The following is a 23,911-nucleotide window of genomic DNA, read 5'->3' as shown; positions in this document are numbered from 1 at the left end:
GTACTTTAATAAACAAAGAAATATTACTACAAAATATTGTAAATATATAACTGATGGGCGTGTACAAAAATATTACTTTAACAGCGCGGAGACCAATTCTCCATACTATACATGATGGAAAGATTTCCTTGGGGTTGGTGCTCGGTTCTTCACAGGCTGCAATCTTTGTTTCAGATGGAAAACTTCAACCTGCAAATTTTTATGTATATGGAATTGGAATAGTATAAGCCCACAATTGTATCATAAAACATGTTACAAGGAAAATGGTATACAATCTCTATTACTTTCATAGTGACTGTACTTGAATTGCAGTGTTCAAAACTCGATGCATTTTTTATTAGGAGGTGGTATGTAAATCGGGTCCTAATCCGAAACCAACTATGAATGAGAATTTAGAGTCTTGCGTGCGAGTTAGGATGATTACATATAACTTCGATGGCTACAATAGGCAATTTTGAGTCCAAGTACATGTCTAAATGTCAAATTTATTAATTCTCATGTCAATCACACCAAGACACAATTAGATTTTATATTTCGAAAATACTTGTTTTATTCAAATTTATTTAATTCTCATGTCAATCACACTAAGACACAATTAGATTTTATATTTCGAAAATACTTTTTTTATTTGTAAGAATAAAACGATGTTTACATACTAAACTGAACTACTTATACAAACTTGTTGGGCATGTAGGATACGTATCTCAAACTCTTACCACGGGTCAAATGCCCGAAACGGGTACTTCACAACTTTACAAGAGTCCATATAACATAGTTTAGAACAATAGTATAAACAGCTGTAATAAAGATCAATATCATTTGGCAGCCATACCTGTGGTTGGAGTGCCCTTGCCCTTTCTCCCGCAAGTACTCCTCTAGTCGAATGCAACTCCTAAAAAGAAAAGGGGGAGGACAAGCAAACCCGATGATATATTCAAACTTACAAATCACAAATTTGAATCCACATGAGAAGATGATGTAATTACAGTACCTTCTTTGTATCATCCAACACTGCCTTGAGGAAAGCCACATCATGCTCAAGCCTTACATTGTCAGAGTGGACAATATTTGATACGTTGTTGGCCTCTTCTTGTGCCAGCTCAACTCCAGCCAGCTTCTCTTTCAGCAATTCCATCTCCTTGACTGCATCTGTCAGTTTTTTTTCCATCTCTTGTCTGCTCTTGAGAACAGAAGATAAGTTCTTCTTTGCAGCTTCCCAGCTAGCCAATGCAACTGCCAGCTGTCCTTCTAAAATTTCGTTCTTTTTTATTAGGGCAGCCATTTTTGTTCCATACAGTTGATAGATGCTTGAAGGAACTGAAGGTCCTCTTGATTTACCGTCAGTTCTAATAATACGACTATATCATCATTATCAGTCGGAAGATTTTCATTTCCTTTGTTGTGGGTGTTCGAACCATCAGATTCAAATAAAGATGTTTCTTCTGAATTGGCTTTATTCCATTTACCGTCAGTTTCTAATAATACGACTATATCATCATTATCAGTTGGAAGATTTTCATTTCCTTTGTTGTGGGTGTTCGAACCATCAGATTCAAATAAAGATGTTTCTTCTGAATTGGCTTTATTCCCAGCAATGTTAGCCTGAACACCCATATCAAGTTGTTTTGTTCTTTGCTCTGCTACCTGCTGGAACAAGAACTTGGGAATATCAGTTGGATAGGGTTTTTGAGGTTCTAAGCAACATCGGTTACTTTTTTGGTTTTTGAACTTGGGAATATCAGTTGGATGGACCGCCACAAAGCGAAAATGTTGGAATCCAGACCATTTGGTTTCAAAAGATGGATAGTGGGAAAGAATGACAACTGATGAGTGGGAACAAGAAAATCCTAGGGAAACAGGTTTCTACATCTCAACAGCTTATCTTTGATTTCAATGTAGAACATATCCCAGGCCGGGAAAAAACAAGGTAGGCCAATGAAGTCAACAATGACATACACAAAACGTGCAAAATGAACTTTCATATGTCCACAGATGATGGCATTGTTGGATTTTCAACAAGGGATATCTACTTTCAGACATTTAAATTAATATTGAAATGCAACAGTGAGCAATTACATTGGGGAATTAGTAGTTCACCTGTGAAGGACTTCCATCTTCAGAACTCTTTGCCATAATGCTGTCTTCCTCATGATGAAATTTCTTGCAGAGTGAAATATTACCAGAAACAGGATTTGAATCCACAAGTAAAGACTCACAATGATCTTCTACCAGAGCCATGGTGCTCAATTATAGATGCCAGATTTTGTTTCGCAACAGCATCAACTGACCCATTAAAAGAACCAGTACTTAATTGTGTAGCCAATCCTGTGGATGATAAGCTTGTTAGATAAATTTTTCAGAACATAAAACCTTAGAGTTTGGATCATGTATCATGTGTATTAGCAAGAAAACCAAACAAAAGCGTACCTGATTCCATCGTAATGGTTAAACAGAAGCGTGATTGTCAATACCACCTTTTGTATTGCCTTTGTTATTGCCTTCCAATCCTTTCCTTTTGGTGCCTTTAGTTTCTCCTTGAGAGGATATCAAAGAAGTTGGCAGTTCTTTTCTTATCAGGCAGGATTAGGGACCATAACATCTTAAAGTAAAAATAGGTTTTCAAAAAACAAAACCGTGTGGCAGTTTCTATGAAAACCAACTTAACCAATTTTGTTTTAATTTCTATTTCTGCCCCTCATAGAAATAGAAATTACTCAACTAGTATCTACACATTAGGTCCATGACACATATACCCTTAAGCCTATTAACTAAATTGAATCACTTAAATTGTAGGCTTCTTATAAATGATAACACCACATTTAAATATGTGGTCCCATTGAGACATTATCTAACAAAGCTGTTTTCAGAGAGTAAAGATCCTGGACCTTTACTGGGAGCTAATCACCGGCCCATAGATGATTCATTCTTTTCCATGGTCAGTACTTCAATCTACCACAAAACAATGTGTTGTTGGGTATCAACTGATGCGTTAACAGGAAACAATATTTGAAAACTTATTTTTAACCTGATTTGAAGGCTCCTTCTTGGATCCCCCGAACACAACAAGCACAAGGCTAAACCCCTGTGAAACAGTAATCCATCAGCAAAATTGCCAACAAATAGGAGGAAGTAAATATCTATTATTCCCAAGTGACAAAAGTTGAGTGAGAAACAAAAAAGAAGAGAACAAGATTCAAGTCTTGCAGTATTATATTCTAACTAGCATACAAGTTGACAATCACAGCCATATCAGGTATGGCCAACTGGCCAAACCATCCAACTCCAAAGGAAAGCAGAAAATAATTTGAAAAAATGTGAAGGAGAAAGCATAACATAAACATCCTCAGGAATTCATTTTAATTACCTTCCAATGAATGATAAAACCTACAAGTCACACTTTGTTGAAAGTCCAATAATAATGTTGTAAAGACCTACTTTTATTAGACTTGGACAAGCTGCAAAATCAACAAACTGTACCTTGTTGGTGGTGATAGAAGATGGAGGAGATGCAACAGAAACAGACCACTCTTGTTTTAAAACATCAAAAATCAACATTTCTGTATGTCCTGGAAAATAGAGAGAATAGAATAGAAAGAAAAGTCAAGAAATTTCTCTGTAAGAGCAAACAGAAATCTAAAATGCATATTAGGTGACATGCATAAGTGTGAGTCATTGGATTCTTTGGAGATACCAAATAACTACACAACCAAAGGCAATAAAAGAACCAAACAATAGCAAAATTATAATAAATTCAAACCAATAGTCTCAAGTGCCAACTAATTTTGCCATTTTCCCTTTCTTTCAAGTAATAGGAGTTACATGGGTAATCCTTCTCTTTGATTTTATATTATTCTTCCCACTTTTAATAAATATAAGTATATTCTTCTTTCTGCTTTTAATCTTCTCCTCTTAGAATGCATACATAGGTCCCAAAGTCCCAAACCACACATGAGATGGTCACCATCATAACAAAAATAGATGAAAAGAGTAGGCAATAAGCCAAATTGTCACATTAAACCCGACATCAAAAAGAAATTATGTTCCTCATTCAAAGTTGCACCGTGGAAGAAACAGATTAGAGAAGTTTGAATACGTTCTTCTCGGATTGTGCGACATACGTTTTTTCCTGCTACCACCCCCAGCAATGTACCATTTAGTTCCACGCAGGACTCCACAACAGCCAGCTCTAGGTGATGGATGAAAACCTCGTATCTTAATTCTCGACCATATCATCTGAAGAAAACATCCATATGCATGTATCAGAAATTTGCAGATAAGATGTGATTTTGCATCACTAAAGAAATCAGATGTCAACCACCAAGACCAATAATATTAACTAGAAAAATTTAAAAGCTGAACGCACCGTCTCAAAGTCAAGTGAATATATGTCATTCAAAGTCTTAGACTTCGATGCTCCTCCAAAAATTAGAAGCATTTTATCACCATAAAGAGCAGCCACGTGGTTAGATCTTGGAGATGGTCCTTGTCCTCTGCACACATGCACAGTGCGCCAGGGACCCAGTTAATAGCTTCTAAATGGAATTTGATGTACAACAAAGAATTAAGGTCTAAAATTGTCGACAAGCAACATTTTTTTTCAATCGTTTCAGAAATATTTTGATACAATATGCTGCAGACTACTCACGTGCAATGAAGAGGAAGCCAAGTCAAAGACTTCAAATCAAACATATGTAAATCACTGAGTTTCTTCCGTTTAGCATTTTCACCTCCAAATAGAATTAAAACAGAGTTTGCCCTAACTACAGTGTGACCACTGCGAGCAACCTGCAATGCATATCCATTTTAGTTAAATATTAAATAATTATTTTACAACCCAGTACACCATTGAAGCACATTCAATTCCCATAAATAAAAAAATTAAAATAAACCCAGTACGTCAAAGTCGAATCTTCGAATTCTACCACCAAAAACCTCAACTTTCCAATGAACAATGCCTCACGGAGTACACAATTAAAGACGCGATTTTAATGAAGCAAATACACGTACAATTCAGAAAATATAATAATTTTTTAAAAAAATTGGTCAGGTTTGAATGACTGCTAATTCAAATGTCAACAACATCCACAGTCAACAACATCCACATTAGTAAATGTCTGCTAATTCAATAATGTGAAAGAAAGATAACATTTCTTTTGGTCAGGTTTGAATAGAAAATAAATGACGGACAAAAGAAAGAGAAAAACAATGAAAAATCAAGATACAAAACTCAATTGAGCAAGTAAAAAAAATACAACTAGTACTAGAAAAAAATTGTCTTCCAAATGTCCGAAAAAACGTCAACAATGACCCCGTAATGATGACGCGAATTGAGCGATAAGAAACACTCCAACAGTTGCTCGAAGTCTCTCTCCTCAAACAGCTGCTTCGCTAGTATCATCTGCATCATGGATGCCTTGAAATCTTCATATGGGTCCACCGATTCTTTCACCACCGCGAAGCTGTCCTTCACTTTCCCCTCCGCCGGAAACGACGGTAGCAGCTTCTTTACCCTCTTCTTGCGATTTAGTGAAAACGCCGCTAGTGTCACGATCTCTTCTTCTTCATCTTCTCTCTCGTAGCCAGGGTGTCGTGTCGGCGTCGTTGTCGGAGGAGGAGGAGGGAAGAGCTCGTTGTCAGAATCGCCGGAGATGGAAGTGGTGATAGGGTGTCGTGTCGGCGGAGGAGGAGGAGGAGAGAAGAGTTCGTCGTCGGAATCCCTGGAGATGGAGGAGTTGTAGTCGCGACGTGGCGTCTCGTCCCACTTGCATGGCGGTGATTCGGGGAGGTCGTCTTCGTGCGTGCGGAACCCACAGCCTAAGAAGGAGAAGACGTGGTGCTTGAAGGAGGAGCGGTGGGGTTTTTTGAAAGGGAGCGGGGTGGCCGGCTGGCAGTTAGTGAAGAGAGGGCTTGGGGAGAGTTGGATAGGATTTTCTGGGATGTTGGACTGATTTTTGGAGCGGCAGAATTTGAAGAATGATGTGATACGGGTGATGAAAGACTTGAATGCCATTGAATTGTTTTGTCTCTCTCTCTTTCTTTTTGTTTGTTGTAGCTGTATGATTTCAGTGTATGATTTCAGTGCAATACAATATGTATATATAGATATAGGGGGACGAAGGTGAATTAATGAAGATGAATCAATAAAAGGAAAATGAATATTATTAAATGAAACTAATTTTATAAGGCAATGGAGACCAATCAATAAAAGGAAAATATTATTATTAAAAGAAAATAATATTATAAGGCATATTAATATTATTATGTATTTTTATTTTGAAAAAAAAAAGAAAAAAAGTTTGAATCGGGATCAATTGTGCATACTGGAATAGTAGAATGTAATTTGTAAAACAAATTGAAGATTTTCAATATTTTACCAATATATATTCTTCAAAAAAAGTTTAAAAATTGAACCCATTTCTGAGTTTGCTTTGGGCGTCAAAAAATTCAGGCCGACCCTACCACATGGGCTTGGAATAGTGCCTCTTTCTCTTTGTTTGTTGTATCTGTATGATTTCAGTGTAACGATTAGCTATGCAATACAGTATGTATATATAGATACAGGGGGAACGACGGTGAATCAATGAAGATGAAGGAAAATTTTATTATTAAAGGAAAATAATTTTATAAGGTAATTAAGACCAATCAATAGAAGGAAAATATTATTATTAAAAGAAAATAATATTATAAGGAATATTAATATTATTATGTATTTTTATTTTGAAAAAAAAAAAGTTTGAATCGAGATCAATCGTGCATACTGAAATAGTGGAATGTAATTTGTAAAATAAATTGAAGATTTTTAATATTTTACCAATATATATTCTTTAAAAAAAGTTTAAAAGTTGAGCGTCATTTCTGAGTTTGCTTCGGGCCTCAAAAAATTTAGGTTGACCCTACCATATGTGCCTGGATCATTCTGGTCCATGAGGCTGTGAGTATAAACACAAGAAGTCAAACTACATTTGGTTGTTTAGTAGTGAGGACCTAAACAAGACAACTAACGGATGTTTGAAATATTAATCAACAATTAAATATCCTATTGAGACACATTTAAGAGAATGCTATGAAATTCCTTAGAAAACTATCCTGTTGAGACACATTTAAGAGAATGCTATGAAATTCCTTAGAAAACTGACACAATACAACAATCATTCAATGGAAATGAGGTAATGGACTCAACCAAAACACCATATTATGGAAAACATTGCAAAAAGTTTCTAGGTACAAATCCACTTTAACAAAGAACCAGAAGAATAGATTGAATTGCACAACTCGGGAATTTAATCATTAGGGTTTTGAATCATTTGCATCAAATAAATTCTAAAAAAAAAAAAAAAAAAACTCCTTGAAAATTCATTGGAATAGTGCCTGTTCTAATCAAAAGCGAAAGCAAATGCTCTGATAAACCTAATTTGTAAACCCTTCAATGTCTTTAGACAAGCAATTGGAATCGAATTCTATTTGAATCACCATTTCAGCTTCTTTTTAGGCCGTTTCACTACAGCATCTACAGTGTCCTTTGATGACTGCAATAGAAAAACATTAAAGACTAAGCAAAGATATAAGAGAGAGAGAAAGAGAGAGAGAGAGAGAGAGGTGAGACCTAGGTTTGAGTTTGGATCGGGAAGGAAAGGAAACAGAAGGAGGAAGAGAAGCGAATTTGCTACCACGAAGAGCCCTTCTTTCTTCATCTGTGAGTCCTTCCATGCCCCTCTCTCTCTCTCTCTCTCTCCACCATTGCCTCTGTTACGGCGCACCTACAAGAAGTTTGTGAAATAGTTCTTCCTAACAAGACAACGTCGTATTAACCTGCCTGCGTTTTACTCAAATAAGGTCTTGTTTGGGAACAGGCTATTAGTTAAAATATGAGATTAAAAAAGAGTTAATTATCTAAAAGTTTTATTTATAAATGTTATGACAACTCAGGTCTTATCTAAGATTTTTTGAAATAGTAAGTCCTATTTAGTAAACTAATAATATTATTAGTTATTTTCTAATTTTTAAAACTAAGAATATTATCAATTTTGTATAGTAATATTCCACATAATTGTTTTACTAACTGATAAAAAAATAGAGCATGAGATTTAACGTTTTTGTCTGTCTACTCATTAGTTTGATTCAACTATCTAATAAAATCGAAAATATTATTAGTTTTTTTCAGTTTTAAAACTGAGAACATTATCAATTTTCTCATTTTTTTAAGTTTTTTTTTTTTTTTAGTTTTGCACATCAACGTTTTATCATCATGCTACTTTATAGACATAAAATTTGCAGTTTTGCACACAAAAAAAAATTCAAATTTTTCAATTTTTCAAAAAAAAAAAATAGTTTTTGTTTTCAGAAAACACTTTTCAGAAAATTATATTTTTTTATTTTATTTTCCGTATTTTTTTTGTTTTCAATGAATTTTTTTAACATTTTAAGTAATTTTTTAAATTTTTAGACACCTAATATAAATACACTTAAAAAGTATAATATTTGTGAAAAAAATCTTTAAAAAATTCACTAAATATCAAAAATACAAAAAAAAAAAACGAAAATTCATTACATTTTCGTATTTTTGTTTATTTATTAATTTTTAAAAATATTTTTTCACAAATATTTTACTATTTAGAAACACCTAAGTAAAGTGCATCTAGAAAAATAAAAGAATTACTTAAAATTTTAAAAATATTCACTAGAAACAAAAAAAAAAATACGAAAATAAAAAAACTCAATTTTTTCAAAAAACTGAAACCAGAAACACTTTTAGTTTTTTTTTTTTTTTTGCACATAAATTTTTTTTTGTTTTTTCAATTTTAAAGTTGATGTTTCAAAATTTTGAAAATTAAAATAAATACAAATTATCATGTTCTTTTATAAATAATCGTAAATGATAAACAATCATTGTTTGAAGGACAATTCTAACTATTAAAAATTTAATGGGACTTGAAGGTCTAAAATTTTGTAATTATGACTTAATGAAGTATAAGTTCATAAATTAAGACATGTATGTAAATGCTCCTGAAAAAAATTTATTATATTTAGAATGACTTTTTAAATTATTATTAAAAAAAAGTGTAAAAAGTAAAGAGAAAATCGAATTTTTGACTTTTTTATATAATTTATTAATTTTTAATTTTTAGCTAGGGTTCGTTTGTAAAGAACTATTTTAGCTTCACTCTTTGACTCTTGCCTAATTTAGCTAGGCTAAATTAGCTACGTTTGGGAAGAATTTTTTAACTTTTTTGTTTGTTTTAGAAAAAAAAGTAAAATGATTATGGTTTGAATGTAAAATTTTACCTTATTGACTTATTTAGTCTATTTTGTCTTTTCGTATTTTTTTAGTCTCAACTAAAAGCCAATCCATTTGTCAAATGGGAGTTAAAATTTAAAGTTTCCAAATGAGGATAAATTTTAAAGTCACCAAATTTTAAATTTAGTTAAAATTTTGATAAAACTTAGATCTAATTTATTCATCAAATTTTTAATAATTATTTTTACTTAAATTTGAAAAAATTATTAACAGATGAAGGATTGAAAATTATTTTTTTTTCATTGAATTTGTTAAATAAGGTTTTTAGATGGGTTAGGTATTTTTAAAAATATTTGATGAAAATTTTGATTTACACTCTTGGAAAAGTGAGCTATATATCAAATCGTGCTTTTAATTTAAATTGTTGAATAAATTTGATGGAAAAAAAAATATATATATATAAAGAATTGGAGATGTTTCAAGAATAAAATAAAATAATTATCTTATTACATTCTCACATTTAATTTATTAAAAAATTATTAAATAAAATAATCATTATGGTCCAATTTTGTCAACTGACAACGAATTTCACGTGACATTGAAACTTTCCCGTTGAATTTTAATTTTGCCTCATAAAGTATTACATTTTCCCACAATTATGTTTTCTGGTCAACAACCAACTAAACCACATAGACACAATTTGAATATTTTAATTATCAAATTGAAGAAAAAAAATTAAAGGCTAAAATGGGATTTAATCAATACTTTAGATAATGCAAATGTAATTTAACAAACTCTTGGAACTCGATTTTCTTTATAAACTGCATATCCACCATGGTTGTGATCGAACATGCAACTTGGTCAAATTAAATTAAGATTATATTAATTTTTATAAAAAAAATTGGATAATAAAATGAGATATTGGAGAAAACAAAATTATATTTTATGAAATTATAAAATAATTGTGATAGATAAATTGCATTATTGACATAAATTAGATAAATGATTTAATAAAGATTTTATCCTCATTCAATCATTAGTTTTGTGATATTTAAAAATATATATTTAACTAGTTGTGTGATACAATAAAAGTACAAAATTCAACTAAGTTAATAATTTTTTTGAAAAGTTTATCTTGCTCTTATTCGTTACCAAAAGTTTTTTGAAATTTTTTTTTCCCTATTTCTATAATGCTAATGTGGTGACATGAAAGTGAAAAATTAAAATACCTTATAATAATGTGTTTCTTTATTGTTCAAAATGATGAAATTCAAAATTTATGGTTAATCGAATTTCAATTAAATAATAGTTAATACAAACATAATAACGCTTAAATTTGGTTATTACAAGTCCAAAAAAAAAAAAAAAAAAGAGAACGCAATTGTGAAAGGCGAGCGCACTTCTTTGTTTCTCGCTTGCAAATGTGATGAAACTGAAAACAGAGCCTGAAGTTTTTTCTCTCCCTCTATATATGAGAACTGATGGAGACTCCCAATTTTCCCCACCTCCACCACCCCACACACATATGGGGGTTGGTTATTGGAAGAAGAAAAAAAATAAAAAAAAATTTGCACCAATCAGACCCCTCTGGGGGTACTGGGGGTCACCCCCAGTGGGGGTCTGAAACATTACACCTCTATATATATACACAAATAGTACTTCACTTCTCTCTCTACAAACACCTTTCACTTCTACACTTGAAAGAGCTCTCCCAGCTTCATCACCATAATCCGGCTTGGTAATGCCCCTCTTACTCCACATTTACACACATTTCTTTGAAGATTTTCATCAACTTTTGTTTGCGATGAATGAATCAAAGTTTTCATCTCTCTTATGTTGCATTTTTAGTTCTTGCCTAGGATTTCAAGATCTACATATACATATATAGATATATGACTTTCTCTCTATATATATCGACACGCACGATAATTCATCCGGTATCTCTCGTTCTTTCTAATTTATGAGCGATTGATTTAGTGTTTCTGTTTATGTTTTTGTGTGATTGATTCTGTTTCAATGCTTTTCTGTGAAAATATATATACAATTTAATTGGCAAATATGAAAGAACTAGACAAGTTATGAGATGTTTGGTAGTGATAAATTGACAAATTGATGAGATTTCAATTGACATAAGAGGCTAATGCTAATTTTAGCCTCCTCTTCTTCTCTCTTCCTCTCTATGCTAAAGTTGACATTTTGAATTTTGTGTTTATGTCTATCGTTTGTTTTTACCTAATAAACTTATTTAACTATCATCATTCTTCCAATCATGTGTATTATAGATATAAAAATAATGAAAGTTCAAAAAAATATTTTAGTTTTAAAAATATGGACATGTTCATTTTCTGAATAAAGACATGGGCAAAAATAAAATATGTCCGGTATTTTTTTATTTCAAAGAACATGGTATAATTATGCCAAATAAACTATCAAATTAGTTCATTTCTTTTTGTGAAAAAAATAGTATAACTAACAATTTTTTTAAATTTAGAATTAAAAAATAGTATTGAGTGATTTGTTGAGTAAAGCATACCAAAAAAAAAAAAAGGTTAATTTTTTTTTGTTTGGTATTTTTTTTATTACAAAGGGCATGTTATAATTATGCCAAATAAACTACCAAATTAGTTCTTTTTTTTTTTAAAAAAAAAAAAAAGTAGTATAACTAACAATTTTTTTTAAATTTAGAATTAAAAAATAGTATTGAGTGATTTGCTGAGTAGAGCATACCAAAAAAAAAAAAAAAAAAAAAAGGTTTAATTTTTTAAAATAAATGTGATCATTACAAATAAATGCTTTAGATCATCGAAGTAAACCCATCTGTTCCAACACCACCTCTCCAATCGGATGCTTAATTAGAGAGAATTAAATTCCCAAGGACAACAACATTTTCCGCACGTGATCATCACAAAAATATAACATGGGCATACATGAAATCACATCTCAAAATTATGAGCAAGCCAATAAAAAAGGCAACCGTGTGTTCTTCCTTATTTCAGTTGATCAATTAAATTAAAAGAATACAGGCCAGTTTGGTTATAAATTCATCATGTAAAGTATTATTCAGCAAGAAACAATAAAATATTTGCTCTGCAACACTAATCCTCATGAAACTCTCCCAATCATGAAGCACTGCACATATGTTTGAACTCCAAATCTGGATGGCCTCGGACAAGTTCATTAGTTAAAACCCTCAACCATCATAACTGCATAGTATATTAGTGAGGCTTCAACAATGCAGTTAGGAAAAAATTCAAGACATATTGAAAATGAAAGTAGATAAAGTTACAATACCGGCATTGCTAGAATGGTACTACTGAGGAATAAGGGGTTCAGTCAAGCTTCCATTGACAGTAATGGATTGGCACAATGGCACTTGAATGACACGGTTACATTATGTCCACTGAGGCCATTTAATTGAACCGGTTGACCCCTTCCTCAAATTTAATCGGGGAGCTGTCTGCAGAGTCGTGCCATACCATCTCCATCTGGTAGGCACCAAAAAGACCTTCAAATTTCTTACTGAAACTAAAAGTGAGAAATGTAGAGAAGATAAAGCTTTGAGTTGAAAATGAAGTTGGCAAAAGACAAAAAAATGAAACTTGAGAAACACTATCGTGTGAACTATTGAGATCTTTATGAACCAATAAAGAATCAAACTTAAAATGTTCATCCTATTCTATATTTCCTTGAAAATTAGTCTTCTCTATTTGGGAGATAAACGGTAACAGTTCATCATGATTGATCAAATTCAACCCTGAGCTCCACATACGTCAGTCGAACACATCAATTTTCCCAAAAGGAACACAAGAATCTCATTTATTGGTAGATGGGGTGGCCATGAGTAACTCCTAATCATATTTTTAATTTTATCAAAAATCCAACAGCTTTTATCATACATTCATATACTCCAGATTTTAGTCGCTCACAAAATTAGCACATTTCACATAGCATAAATAAGAGAGAATGAAAATAACCTGGATTTGCCAATCGCTCCATCACTTTATGCAGTGGATCAGATCGTAAACACATGTGACATCTTTGACTGTTGGATCCATATGGAGAATATGGCTCTTGTCCCAGCTGCAATGCCTGGATATTTTCCAAAACAAAAACAAAGAGAAAATGAAAAGATTTTCAGCATTTCTTGCCAAATTTGTACTAACCCAAACTCTTTCAAAATCAATTCATGTAGTTTTTGCATGTACTCAAAAAAGTAGTTGATATCATAACACAATTCCTTAAGCAAAGCCTATGATACATCATCACTTTTTTTTTTTTTTTAGGTAAGTAATCAAGATACTTGACTTGGAAAGCACATAACCTCAACAATAACAAATTGAAGCACAGCACTTACCTGATTAATAGTCATCTCTTCAAGATTAATATGAGTATAAATTTTGTCCTTTGCCAAAGTAGTAATATCACTGTCAAGAAGAAAACAGACATATCACTCTTGATGGTGGAATTGTAATTGAAATTTGACTCATAATGCAGAGTCCTATATTAGAACCAGAACTGACCTTCCAGAATATACATTTAATAATGAGTCATTGTCATCAACAATGGGTAACTTGAGTGGCAAAGACAAAAGGCGCAATAACATGTGGATGAAAGGACAATGGTGAAATATAAGTAAAGCATTCTCACTAATCTTATCACCCAATCCAATCCCCATTATCCCTTTTGTCCATAATTTTGTTGAACCAAAATTATATGAAGGAACAAAAATTTAAGCACAAAAGATAAAAACTAACACATCATTCCATTCCCAACCAAAGTTATAGTGAAAGTAAAATAGCCAATAAAATATATATATATATAAACCAATTGCTTGAATTTTTTTGTAGTTTAAATTACCCAAATTACTTGAAGAGTAGAACAAACATCTATTATCTATATCATAAAAAACTAGTTAAATTTGGCACAGATCACAATGCAATTACAAACTCTATACTTAAATTTGACCAAAGCTATGTATTAACAAAAAACATGGTTTCAGAATCACCAATGCATCCCTAGGCATTCCCATAGCAAGGGACTAGTCACAATAACATCCAAATTTATTTGTCCATTAAGAATCACCAATCCGAAGTTTATACCTCAAGTAGGAGTATGGGACCTCAAACAGTTTAACCCAACAAACAGACAAACAAACCATGAAGAAACACTTCTCTTATGCACATTAAGATCTGCTGATCAAATGAAGCACAACCCTTCAACTTACCAAGCAAAACTAATTATGAGAAGTTGACAGAAATGCTTGGGGCTCAAGGTCGGCAAGTTTACCCCTCCCAGAAATAATAACCTGATATTCTCTTACCTTGAACTAGCAAACTCAACGCTAAACCGAGAGAAGAACGTGGTCTCAACATTGCCAATGGCCGTCGATTTGTTTCCCCAATTCCCGGAACCCAGGTACCTAAAGGAATTGCACAGATTGGTAGTTGGAGCATCGGTAATGTCCCCAGAAGAATGTTTAAAGTACCTGCAAATGCCTGAAAATTAGCAAGACATTGGTTAGTAAGAAAACACCAATTCTTGTTCAGGAAACTAAATAAAACCTTACATTTTAGTATTCCAGAAAGTGAGGCAAGGTGTAATAGCTGCGGAATCGAGGCATCGCCTGAAGATGAATGGATAACAGGAACTGTTGCAAAATCTTGAGAGCAACATCTTTCAAATTCTCATCTGGCCCAGCCTGCTAAACCAACATAAAAGTCAGCAGACAAAACCTACTCATGCTGGATATTAAAATGAAGAAAATCCCTATTTCAGAGGTGGAATTCCAAAAACAGATTAAATAATTTATGTGTCACTTGCTTCCTCAAGACTGACATGGGAGGCAATAACAAAAAATTATATGAATTCAATTAATTTAACAAAGCATATAGCCCTCAATAAAGAGGGATGGCGAAAAGGGGGCTCAAAGACCCCCTTAGTGTTTTGGTTTTCCTATCCTCTTGATATGTTAGAAGCATTTTTATTTTGATCAAACCCCTCAGGTTGTGAGGGTCTTGTGTTCTCTTTGGAGATTAGGTCTTGTTAGGTTGCCTTAGTGGCATATGTTATCCTTGAAATAAAACACTAAGAAAAAACCTATGCTTGAGTAAACCTACAGGGGTTAAAAGTGGCACATGTAGGGGCCAAATTGTTCAGTTTGAAAAATAGGGACCAAAGTAAAATATGGGTAAAACTACAGGGGTTAAAGGTGTAATTTATCCATAAATCAAATGGAACTACACACGTATCATCGATTGCAGGAGAAATATGACCCAATATTGATAGCAGCTTAGTAAAGAATTCCATCTAGTAAGACTTTTTTTTAGTCAAAAGAAGCTGGAATTAAGATGTTGTAAAGGAAGACACAAGAAAGAGCCAAAAGGTAGTTACGAAAGAGTTAAAACAGCGGTGTTTCTGCTCGATATTGGTGTCCTAGGCAGCAATGTTTCTCCTTTATGTCCTCTCTGCAAATTGGCCCCTGAAACTGTTTCTCGTGTTTTGCTTCATTGTCACTTCTCTTGGACCATTTGGTCATCTGTGTTATATGAATGGGGGCTCTGTTGGTGTATCCCACAATCTGTAGCAGCTCTGTTCAATTGGTGGATGGGGGATAAATTCAAGCACCCACTCAGGAAATTTTGGGGAGCGATCCCACTGGTAGTCCTCTGGTCCCTTTGGAGGCTTAGGAATGAGTGTGTTTTTAGAGATGCTCATCCTAATTCTGCAGAATTGTGGGAACTTATTCAGATCAGATTAGCTCTTTGGCTTAAAGGTTCAGTCGAGGACGTGGTTCTCAATTGGAGACAAACCAGGCTATGCTATTAAGTTTAAAAGAATTCTATCTGTGTGTTGTTGAGCATCAGTTGCAGCATTCTTGGTACCTTTGTGTCTTCATTTGCTGATGTTATCTCACGGGTGGTTCTGCTGTTTCTGCTATTGTTCTGTTACTGATCTGATCTGTCAGTGATCTGCAATTTGTTGTTAGCCCATACTGTTGGTGATCTGTTGTTCTGCTTCTGAACTGGTTTTCTGGCTGGTGGTGTTCTGCTGGCTGCTGCTGCTGATTATGTGGTTAATTTAAACACTCCAACCATCTTTGGAGTTGTTCATAGGTGATTTTGGTTATGAGAACCTTGCGGAGCAAAATGTTTGTTTTGTTCTGCTGAATTGGTTGAGGCTGCTGAATTTGTTGAGCTAATCTGATCTGTTGGGCTGGTTCGGGTTTTATCTGCTGAATTGGTTGTTTGCTTCTGTTATTTTGTTTTCTCTTCTTGTTGGTTTCTCACCAACCGGAGCTTTGAGCTTAAAGATCATGACCAGATAAGCCTACTTAGAAGCTCAAAGATTTGTACCAATGACAACACAAACACACTGCACACAAAACAAACAAATTTACTTTAAACCCCCAAACATACCTCTCTTACAATCATGATAAAATCCAAAGCACTAAGAACTCCAACAAACTGTCCATTGCAGAAGTCCCAAAGAGGAGCCATAGGAATTCCCTGGAAATAACTAGTCTCAGAAAGGTACATATAAATGCTAGTTATTAAAAAAATAAATTAAATGCCTGAAAACATTGTAAAGAATTGACACATAAAAATGTGATCTGAAAGCATAGATGAACTTCTAATAAAATGTGACTTCAGGGAATTTGCAAATAACTACTGAAATAATCTAGTATATTGCACAACCCCACAGGATAAAACGATATTACTCATTTCTCCAACCAAATTTGGAATCCACTGGATTACATGCCAAATATTAGATAATTACACTCCATGATTTGCCAGAAAATCATATTTTATATGGTAACTTCATTGCAAACTATTTGCTTGTACACTCAATAAACTAACACTATACAGTCATTAGCACATCTTTCTAAGGTAAATAACACTCTAGCAATATCCAATAAATTTTAACATCGGAGAGAGAGAGAGAGAGAGAGAGAGAGAGAGAGAGAGAGAGATACTTGTTCATGCAGAATATGAAATGCTTGTTTTATAGGTAATCAACATCTAAGGCAATGACCTGCGAGCCACATGCATCTATATGAGAAACATGAAACATAGTTGCAGCAATCAAATCTATTTGATCTTCCAAGAGTAGATAAAAATAAAATAAAGTCAAGGGAAAATTATTCAAACCTTGCCTGACTCAGGAAGCAGCTCATAAGCCATGTGAGTAGATAGAAATATAGTAATATGGTGGCGGGAAACCTCTAAATCAGCTTTTGATACCCTTGGCAAGGCTTCATGCAATGGACCACCTGAAACTCTAACCTGCAATTATATACAAGTTGATAAATTAAAAGTCATAGAAAAGATCATCTAGCAATACTTCAAAGTCCACCTTTATCAATGTTCTCACTGATATAAGATGTGAATATGCAATACATAACACTTAAAGACAGATGTGAGCCAAAAAAAGATTTCTTGATTTTTAAAAAAAAAAAAAATCTTTTAAGACTCATTAATCACATTCCAAACTAGGGAAACCTCCATTGGCTTTAGACACTTCCTTTTTGCATTTTCTAAAATAAGGAATAAAATTTCTTTTTATTTCAAATTATTGAAAGAAATTCCAAAATTCAAATGGGGTTATACTTTTCACAGTTTTGAGTCCATCATATTGTTTCTGATTCAAGCGATTTTAGGAACGATCACATTGATTTGATAAGACAAAAAGGTGAAACCTGAATTAAACCAGTTATGCCGACTGTATTAGCAAGAGAATAGTAGGCAGGAAAAATCTGAGGGGTAACAACGGCAGACAAGCCCAAAACTATAGCAACAGTATGCATAGAGATAACCAAAGAATTTCTGACTTCAACGATAACAACATTAGGTAACATCCTATACTATACACGTAGAAATCCACCAGTATCTGACTTTTACCACCAAAATACACAAAAGTTTGTAATAGCAAGAGTTCCTAATGGGTATCATGATTAGTCAAGTACAAATGTATACAGGATGGAAAAATGCTCAGCATGCTTTTGTTTGAAAATAGAATTTACATAGGAGCAAATGACAAGAGATATTAGGTTCCAGGCAACTAGCTGTAAAAAAAAAATAGTTCATTATATTAGTCTCATACCAAACGCTGAAAAGCCTCGTTATCCACATCCATGTTAGAACCAGAATGCATTTGTGGATTTAGGATTCCAGGAACATAATCAGATTCCCTGGCTAAGAAAACAGTGTTCACTGTCCCATAGTTCCCATTCTCAAATGGCTAGTGCTCATCATGTCGCCACTCGCCATCAACAACAATCTTGTACAGTATGTAACAGAATCAAACAAACAAACACATTCTATGTTCCTGAATTAAGTGGCAAGTATTTGCAGAGCTTAAATAATTCAGACAATTCCCAAGCATATTTCAGCTGCAGTAATGAATCAAAAATTTATTGCGAACCATCATGCTTACTTGGACCACGTATCATTTAGTTCTTTTCAAGTTTTCACTGCCCCACAAATAGCATCATTCTACTTCAGGGTAGTTCTTGATTATCTACAATCTCTTCATTGCTCTTTCTAATATGTATTGCAAAAGCTCTTCATTTATAAGCCCATATATCGCTTAACTACCAAAATTTAATTTCATAATAAATTTTAAAAAAAAGAAGTAAAGTTTACTTTAAAACTACACTTTGCGTAACTTTAGGCTGCCTACTCTGTTGAATTGCCCCGTTGTCAGTGGTGGGGGTTTAATTTATTAACGCTGTGTTTGGTTGGAGGATTTAGGAAGAGAAAAGGAAAAGGGAAAGGAAAAGGTAAGTGAAATGTGAATAAAATACACCTATATTTCACTACATTTCACACACCCTTTCCATTTCCTTTTCCAAATCCCTTCCCAAATCCCCCAACCAAACATAAGTGCCAACTTGGGCATCATGTACCTTCCTTCTTGCATTTAAAATGGTCAAATAGAAGATTTGACTAATTTAGAATGCAGTTTCATTAAATACTCTTGACTTTCTACAAACATTTGTAAGCATTTATTTATGTGTGTATATACATATGTATATGTATTCTGGCTCTGGAAATTCTTTGAACTAGGTACTCTAAAAATCACCATCACTCTCGTTCTACACTCCAATTAGTCAAAGTACAACCATACTTGTTACCTGTATACAAAGCATTGATGCTTGCATGAGATTACATAAAGCAAAGCAAACTTAGCCATATAAATTAAACTTGATATTAAAACTTGAACCAATAACTCTATAATTCATTTTTCATGACAAGTGGACCAAAATTAACTCCTTGAAGTAACAAAAGTGAGCAAAATTTGCACTCAGAAGTGTTGGAAGTTAGCCCCCCAATGTTAAATATCATAAAAATTATTGCACTTATACCAGATTTTTGCTACTAAGCTACATTAATGAAACCCACAATTGGGGTGAATATTGCATATTGGGACATTTTATTTTAAGAGAAGTTGTGCTACATATGCTTCTTTTTTCTTTTTTCTTTTTTCTCTCTCTACCAAAAACCATTAGAGTTCTATTACATTATGTTTGAGCCACATTTACCATAAAAAACTAATACCCTCAATGCACTACCTTAAACATGATACAACTCTTATCCAAAACTGTTAATTTAGCAATTTGAACATTTTTTTTCCTGTTTATTTCCTTAATGTTTCCTTTGTGAAGCCAAGTAACATGGTATGAGGAGTAATTTTTCTGAAGTGAACCCCACAATTTATTGCATAGGCCTCAGTTTTGGCTTCATTCACCCTTTGCCAAAGACCAAGCAGGACCATGCTATTTTGTTTATTGTCAGGAACAAACTTCTCATGGAGTACACACATCCTGGGGTTTTTCAGAAGTCAGGTTATTTTATTTTTACATCTTGAATATATCTTTACTGCAGTATTGGTGCAGCATTCACCGTAGCCTATACACCGGTTGCTTAGGCTGGTTAATTCAGAATGTTTCACGATGCGAGTTCATGAATGCATCATGGGTGCCAATGACAGCATGATGTAAAGAATCCCGCAAAATGTTTACTAATTTTTTATGCCATAAAAGAAAATAAGAGTCAATTGAAAGTGCACCCTAAAGTCCCTATTAATAACCATTAGCTTCATAAACCAATAGGGTCAATATGGTGAACTCCTCACAAAAACCTAATGCATTATGCAAAATGAGCATACGAAGAAATAGAAGTCTACTGAGTTGAATTGTGCTTACCAAATAAAAAAGCCCACTGATAAAGACTTTCCATGCTTAGAGTTAATGACATCTTTTAACATTGGTCAACATATAATTCCAAAACCTTCTAATCCAACTTCTTTCTTATTTTAATAATGTTCTTTTTTCCTTCACTAATGCGCCAATTACAGCTCTTAGCAAATGTGCTAAATTCAATTTAACAAAATGAAAAAAAACTACATGAGGGTTCAAAAATATTGTTATTACCGATCATCACGGTAAACTTTTTGTGGAAATAGGAGGAAATCAAATTTAATATTGGGGTGTTTAACGCATTCATTAATATTCCATTCATTATGACAACACGTCCAAGTGAAGATCCCAAATTAACTCCTCTGAATCTAAACCTTCGCTGATTTTGTACATCAATTTAAAAATAAAATCACAAAATAGTAAATAAATCATTTAAAATAAATGATCACATGACAGCTAGGACAGAATCAGTTCATCTTCCAAGCTCAGCAACATTATGTTCTTGTGTGCAGAGAAGACACATCTTCTAAGCCGAGAAGAAATTTCTATACTTTGTGTTCAATTAAATTAAGAGAGAGAAATCATATCTGAACAATTAACAACAATACACTTGCTTCTTTGTTCCATAAGCATTCAAAATAATACAACTGAATTACCTCCCTTGTAATAAGTATTATTTGCAAGAAAACAAGATGGTGCATGGAGAAATACCAAAATGGGAAGAAGTGTTTACAATCGCAGCATATGACAGCAAGAACTTAGGGGATGAAACAAATTTTAAGAAAAAATATAGCACCATTTTCACATCCAACCACATCAAAAGGCAACATACCCCAAAGGGTTGCTAGAATTTACCACCAAGCACGTACATAAGTTTCACTATGCCCATAAAAAAACGTAAATGTTTTGTTTGTTCATGGAACCCATTTACCATATATGAACTCATCCACCATTAACGACACATAATTGACAAATTTGCATGAAAAAAATAAAAATAAATATGATTTAACAGGAAATTATTTGACAATAGTGATCAAGGTATTATTGAATTAAACTCGGCTCGAGTGGAATCATCAAAACCTCCTGAAGTTATAAACCAACTTGATGGTAACTTGGCTGCAAATAGTCTGAAATACAGTGAGACACCCTTCAACAGGAGTCATTGGATAATGGGCAGACCACCTTTACCAAAAAAAAGTTTACTTCCCATCAATTAAAATTAAACAAATAACAATCAATTGAACTAAGAATTACAACAAAGTAATGAACAATACAGTGCAGCTAACAAATAAAACATCAAAATCACACATGAGCATTTGAGTCTCACCCTGTAAAAGAGCTACAGAGAAAAACACTTCCTCCCCGATAAGGCCACACAAACCGCGTCGGGATTAGCGCCGTGCCTGCAGCGGTTTCACCGGTTTCCTTTGCATAATCCATGCCCGAATAGAACATTCACTCCCAAAATAATTGGTAACCCTCCAAGCAACAAACAAATTTCCTATTAACCCTAAAAGGATAAATAAAAATCAAAATAATTATTTTACAACCCAGTACACCATTGAAGCACATTCAATTCCCATAAATAAAAAATTAAAATAAACCCAGTACTTCAAAGTCGAATCTTCGAATTCTACCACCAAAAACCTCAACTTTCCAATGAACAATGCCTCACAGAGTACACGATTAAAGACACAATTTTAATGAAGCAAATACACATACGATTTAGAAAAAATAATAATTTTTTTAAAAAATTGGTCAGGTTTGAATGTCTACTAATTCACACTCAACAACATCCACACTCAACAACATCCACATCAGTAAATGTCTGCTAATTCAATAATGTGAAAGAAAGATAACATTTCTTTTGGTCAGGTAACAGGTTTGAATAGAAAAATAAATGAAGGACAGACAAAAGAGAAAAACAATAAAAAATCAAGATACAAAACTCAATTGAGCAACTAAACAAAATACAACTAGTACTACAAAAAAATTGCCTTCCAAATGTCTGAAAAAGCGTCAACGATGACCCCGTAAAGATGACGCGAATTGAGTGATAAGAAACACTCCAGCAGCTGCTCGAGGTCTCTCTCCTCAAACAGCTGCTTCGCTAATACCATCTCTATCATGGATGCCTTGACATCCCCATGTGGGTCAACCGATTCCATCACCACGGCGAAGCTGTCCTTCAGTTTCCCCTCCGCCGGAAATGATGGTAGCAGCTTCTTCATCCTCTTGTTGCGAGTTAGTGAAAGTGTCACGATCTTTTCTTTTTCATCGTCACTCTCGTAACCACACAAACCACTGTCGGCCGAGGAAGTGGTGACAGGGCGTGGTGTCGGCGTCGGAGTCGGAGGAGGAGGGGGGAAGAGCTGGTTGTGGGAATCGCCGGAGATGGAAGTGGTAGGGTGTCGTGTCGGCGGCGGAGGAGGATGGAAGAGTTCGCCGTCGGAATCGCTGGAGATGGGGGAGTTGTGGTCGGGACGTGGCGTCTCGTCCCACTTGCATGGCGGTGATTCGGGGAGGTCGTCTTCGTGTATGCGGAACCCACAGCCGAAGATGGAGGAGACGCGGTGCTTGAAGGAGGTGCGGGGTTTGAAAGGGAGCGGGGTGGCCGGCTGGCAGTCAATGAAGAGAGGGGTGGGGGGGAGTTGGATAGGATTTTCTGGGATGTTGGACGAATTTTTGGCTCGGCAGAATTTGAAGGATGATGTGAAGCGGGAGAAGAAAGCCTTGAATGCCATTGAATGTTTTGTCTCTCTTTCTCTTTCTCTTTCTCTTTCTCTATGTTTGTTGTATCTATATGATTTCAGTGTACGAATTAGCTATGCACTACAATATGTATATATAGATACAGGGGGAACGAAGAACGAAGAACGAAGGTGAATCAATGGAGGAAAATTTTATTATTAAAGGAAAACAATTTTATAAGGCAATGAATATGAATATTATTAAACGGAAATAATTTATAAGGAAATGAAGATCAATCAATAAAAAGAGAATATTATTATTAAAAGAAAATTATATTATAAGGAATATTAATATTATTATGTATTTTATTTTATTTATTTTTTTTAAAAGTTTGAATTGGAATCAATCGTGCACACTGGAATAGTGAAATGTAATTTGTAAAATAAATTGAAATTTTTTAATATTTTACCACTATATATTCTTTAAACGAAAATAATTTATAAGGCAATGAAGACCGATCAATAAAAGGAAAATATTATTATTAAAAGAAAATTATATTATGAGGAATATTAATATTATTATGTATTTTTATTTTTAAAATATTATTGTATATTATTATAAAGAATGTAGCTTCAATAAAGAAAAATACCATATTAAATATTTAATATTATTAGTATGTATTTTTATTTTGGATCATTTGCATCAAATAAATTCTAAAAAAAAAAATTAAAAAAACTAATTTAAAAAAAAAAAAGTTTGAACCGGGATCAATCGTGCATACTGGAATA

At 33.6% G+C, this 23,911-nt stretch overlaps 2 protein-coding genes and 1 pseudogene across 8 annotated transcripts in view; all 3 read right to left on the bottom strand.

Annotated features, from left to right (window-relative positions):
* Positions 1-105: 105 nt before the first annotated feature.
* LOC145793948 (uncharacterized) lies at positions 106-2,238 on the bottom strand. The gene is made up of 5 exons (XM_082876863.1): positions 2,098-2,238; positions 1,339-1,644; positions 992-1,240; positions 833-892; positions 106-189 (listed from the first exon to the last, which is right to left on the bottom strand). Exons 1-5 carry the CDS (start codon positions 2,236-2,238, stop codon positions 106-108), a joined length of 840 nt encoding a protein of 279 aa, XP_082732989.1.
* A 9,921-nt stretch (positions 2,239-12,159) lies between these two features.
* The window catches only part of LOC114291629 (GTP-binding protein OBGC, chloroplastic-like), a 28,062-nt gene continuing 16,310 nt past the window's right edge, over positions 12,160-23,911 (bottom strand). The window contains exons 5-6 of one of the 7 annotated variants that reach the window (XR_014333727.1): positions 12,527-12,760; positions 12,160-12,438 (exon numbers count right to left, since the gene is read on the bottom strand). The gene's annotated coding sequence lies outside the window, so the exon portion shown is untranslated. The remainder of the gene's footprint in view (positions 12,439-12,526; positions 12,761-23,911) is intronic. The other 6 variants (XR_014333728.1, XR_014333729.1, XR_014333730.1 and 3 more) reach the window with 6 other exon arrangements.
* LOC114299434 (sucrose nonfermenting 4-like protein) lies at positions 13,076-22,111 on the bottom strand (annotated as a pseudogene).

This window comes from Camellia sinensis, chromosome 6 (assembly GCF_055761805.1).
Source record: "Camellia sinensis isolate YWXY chromosome 6, ASM5576180v1, whole genome shotgun sequence".
Taxonomy (NCBI): domain Eukaryota; kingdom Viridiplantae; phylum Streptophyta; class Magnoliopsida; order Ericales; family Theaceae; genus Camellia; species Camellia sinensis.
This window is presented reverse-complemented; position numbering and strand designations above follow the sequence as displayed.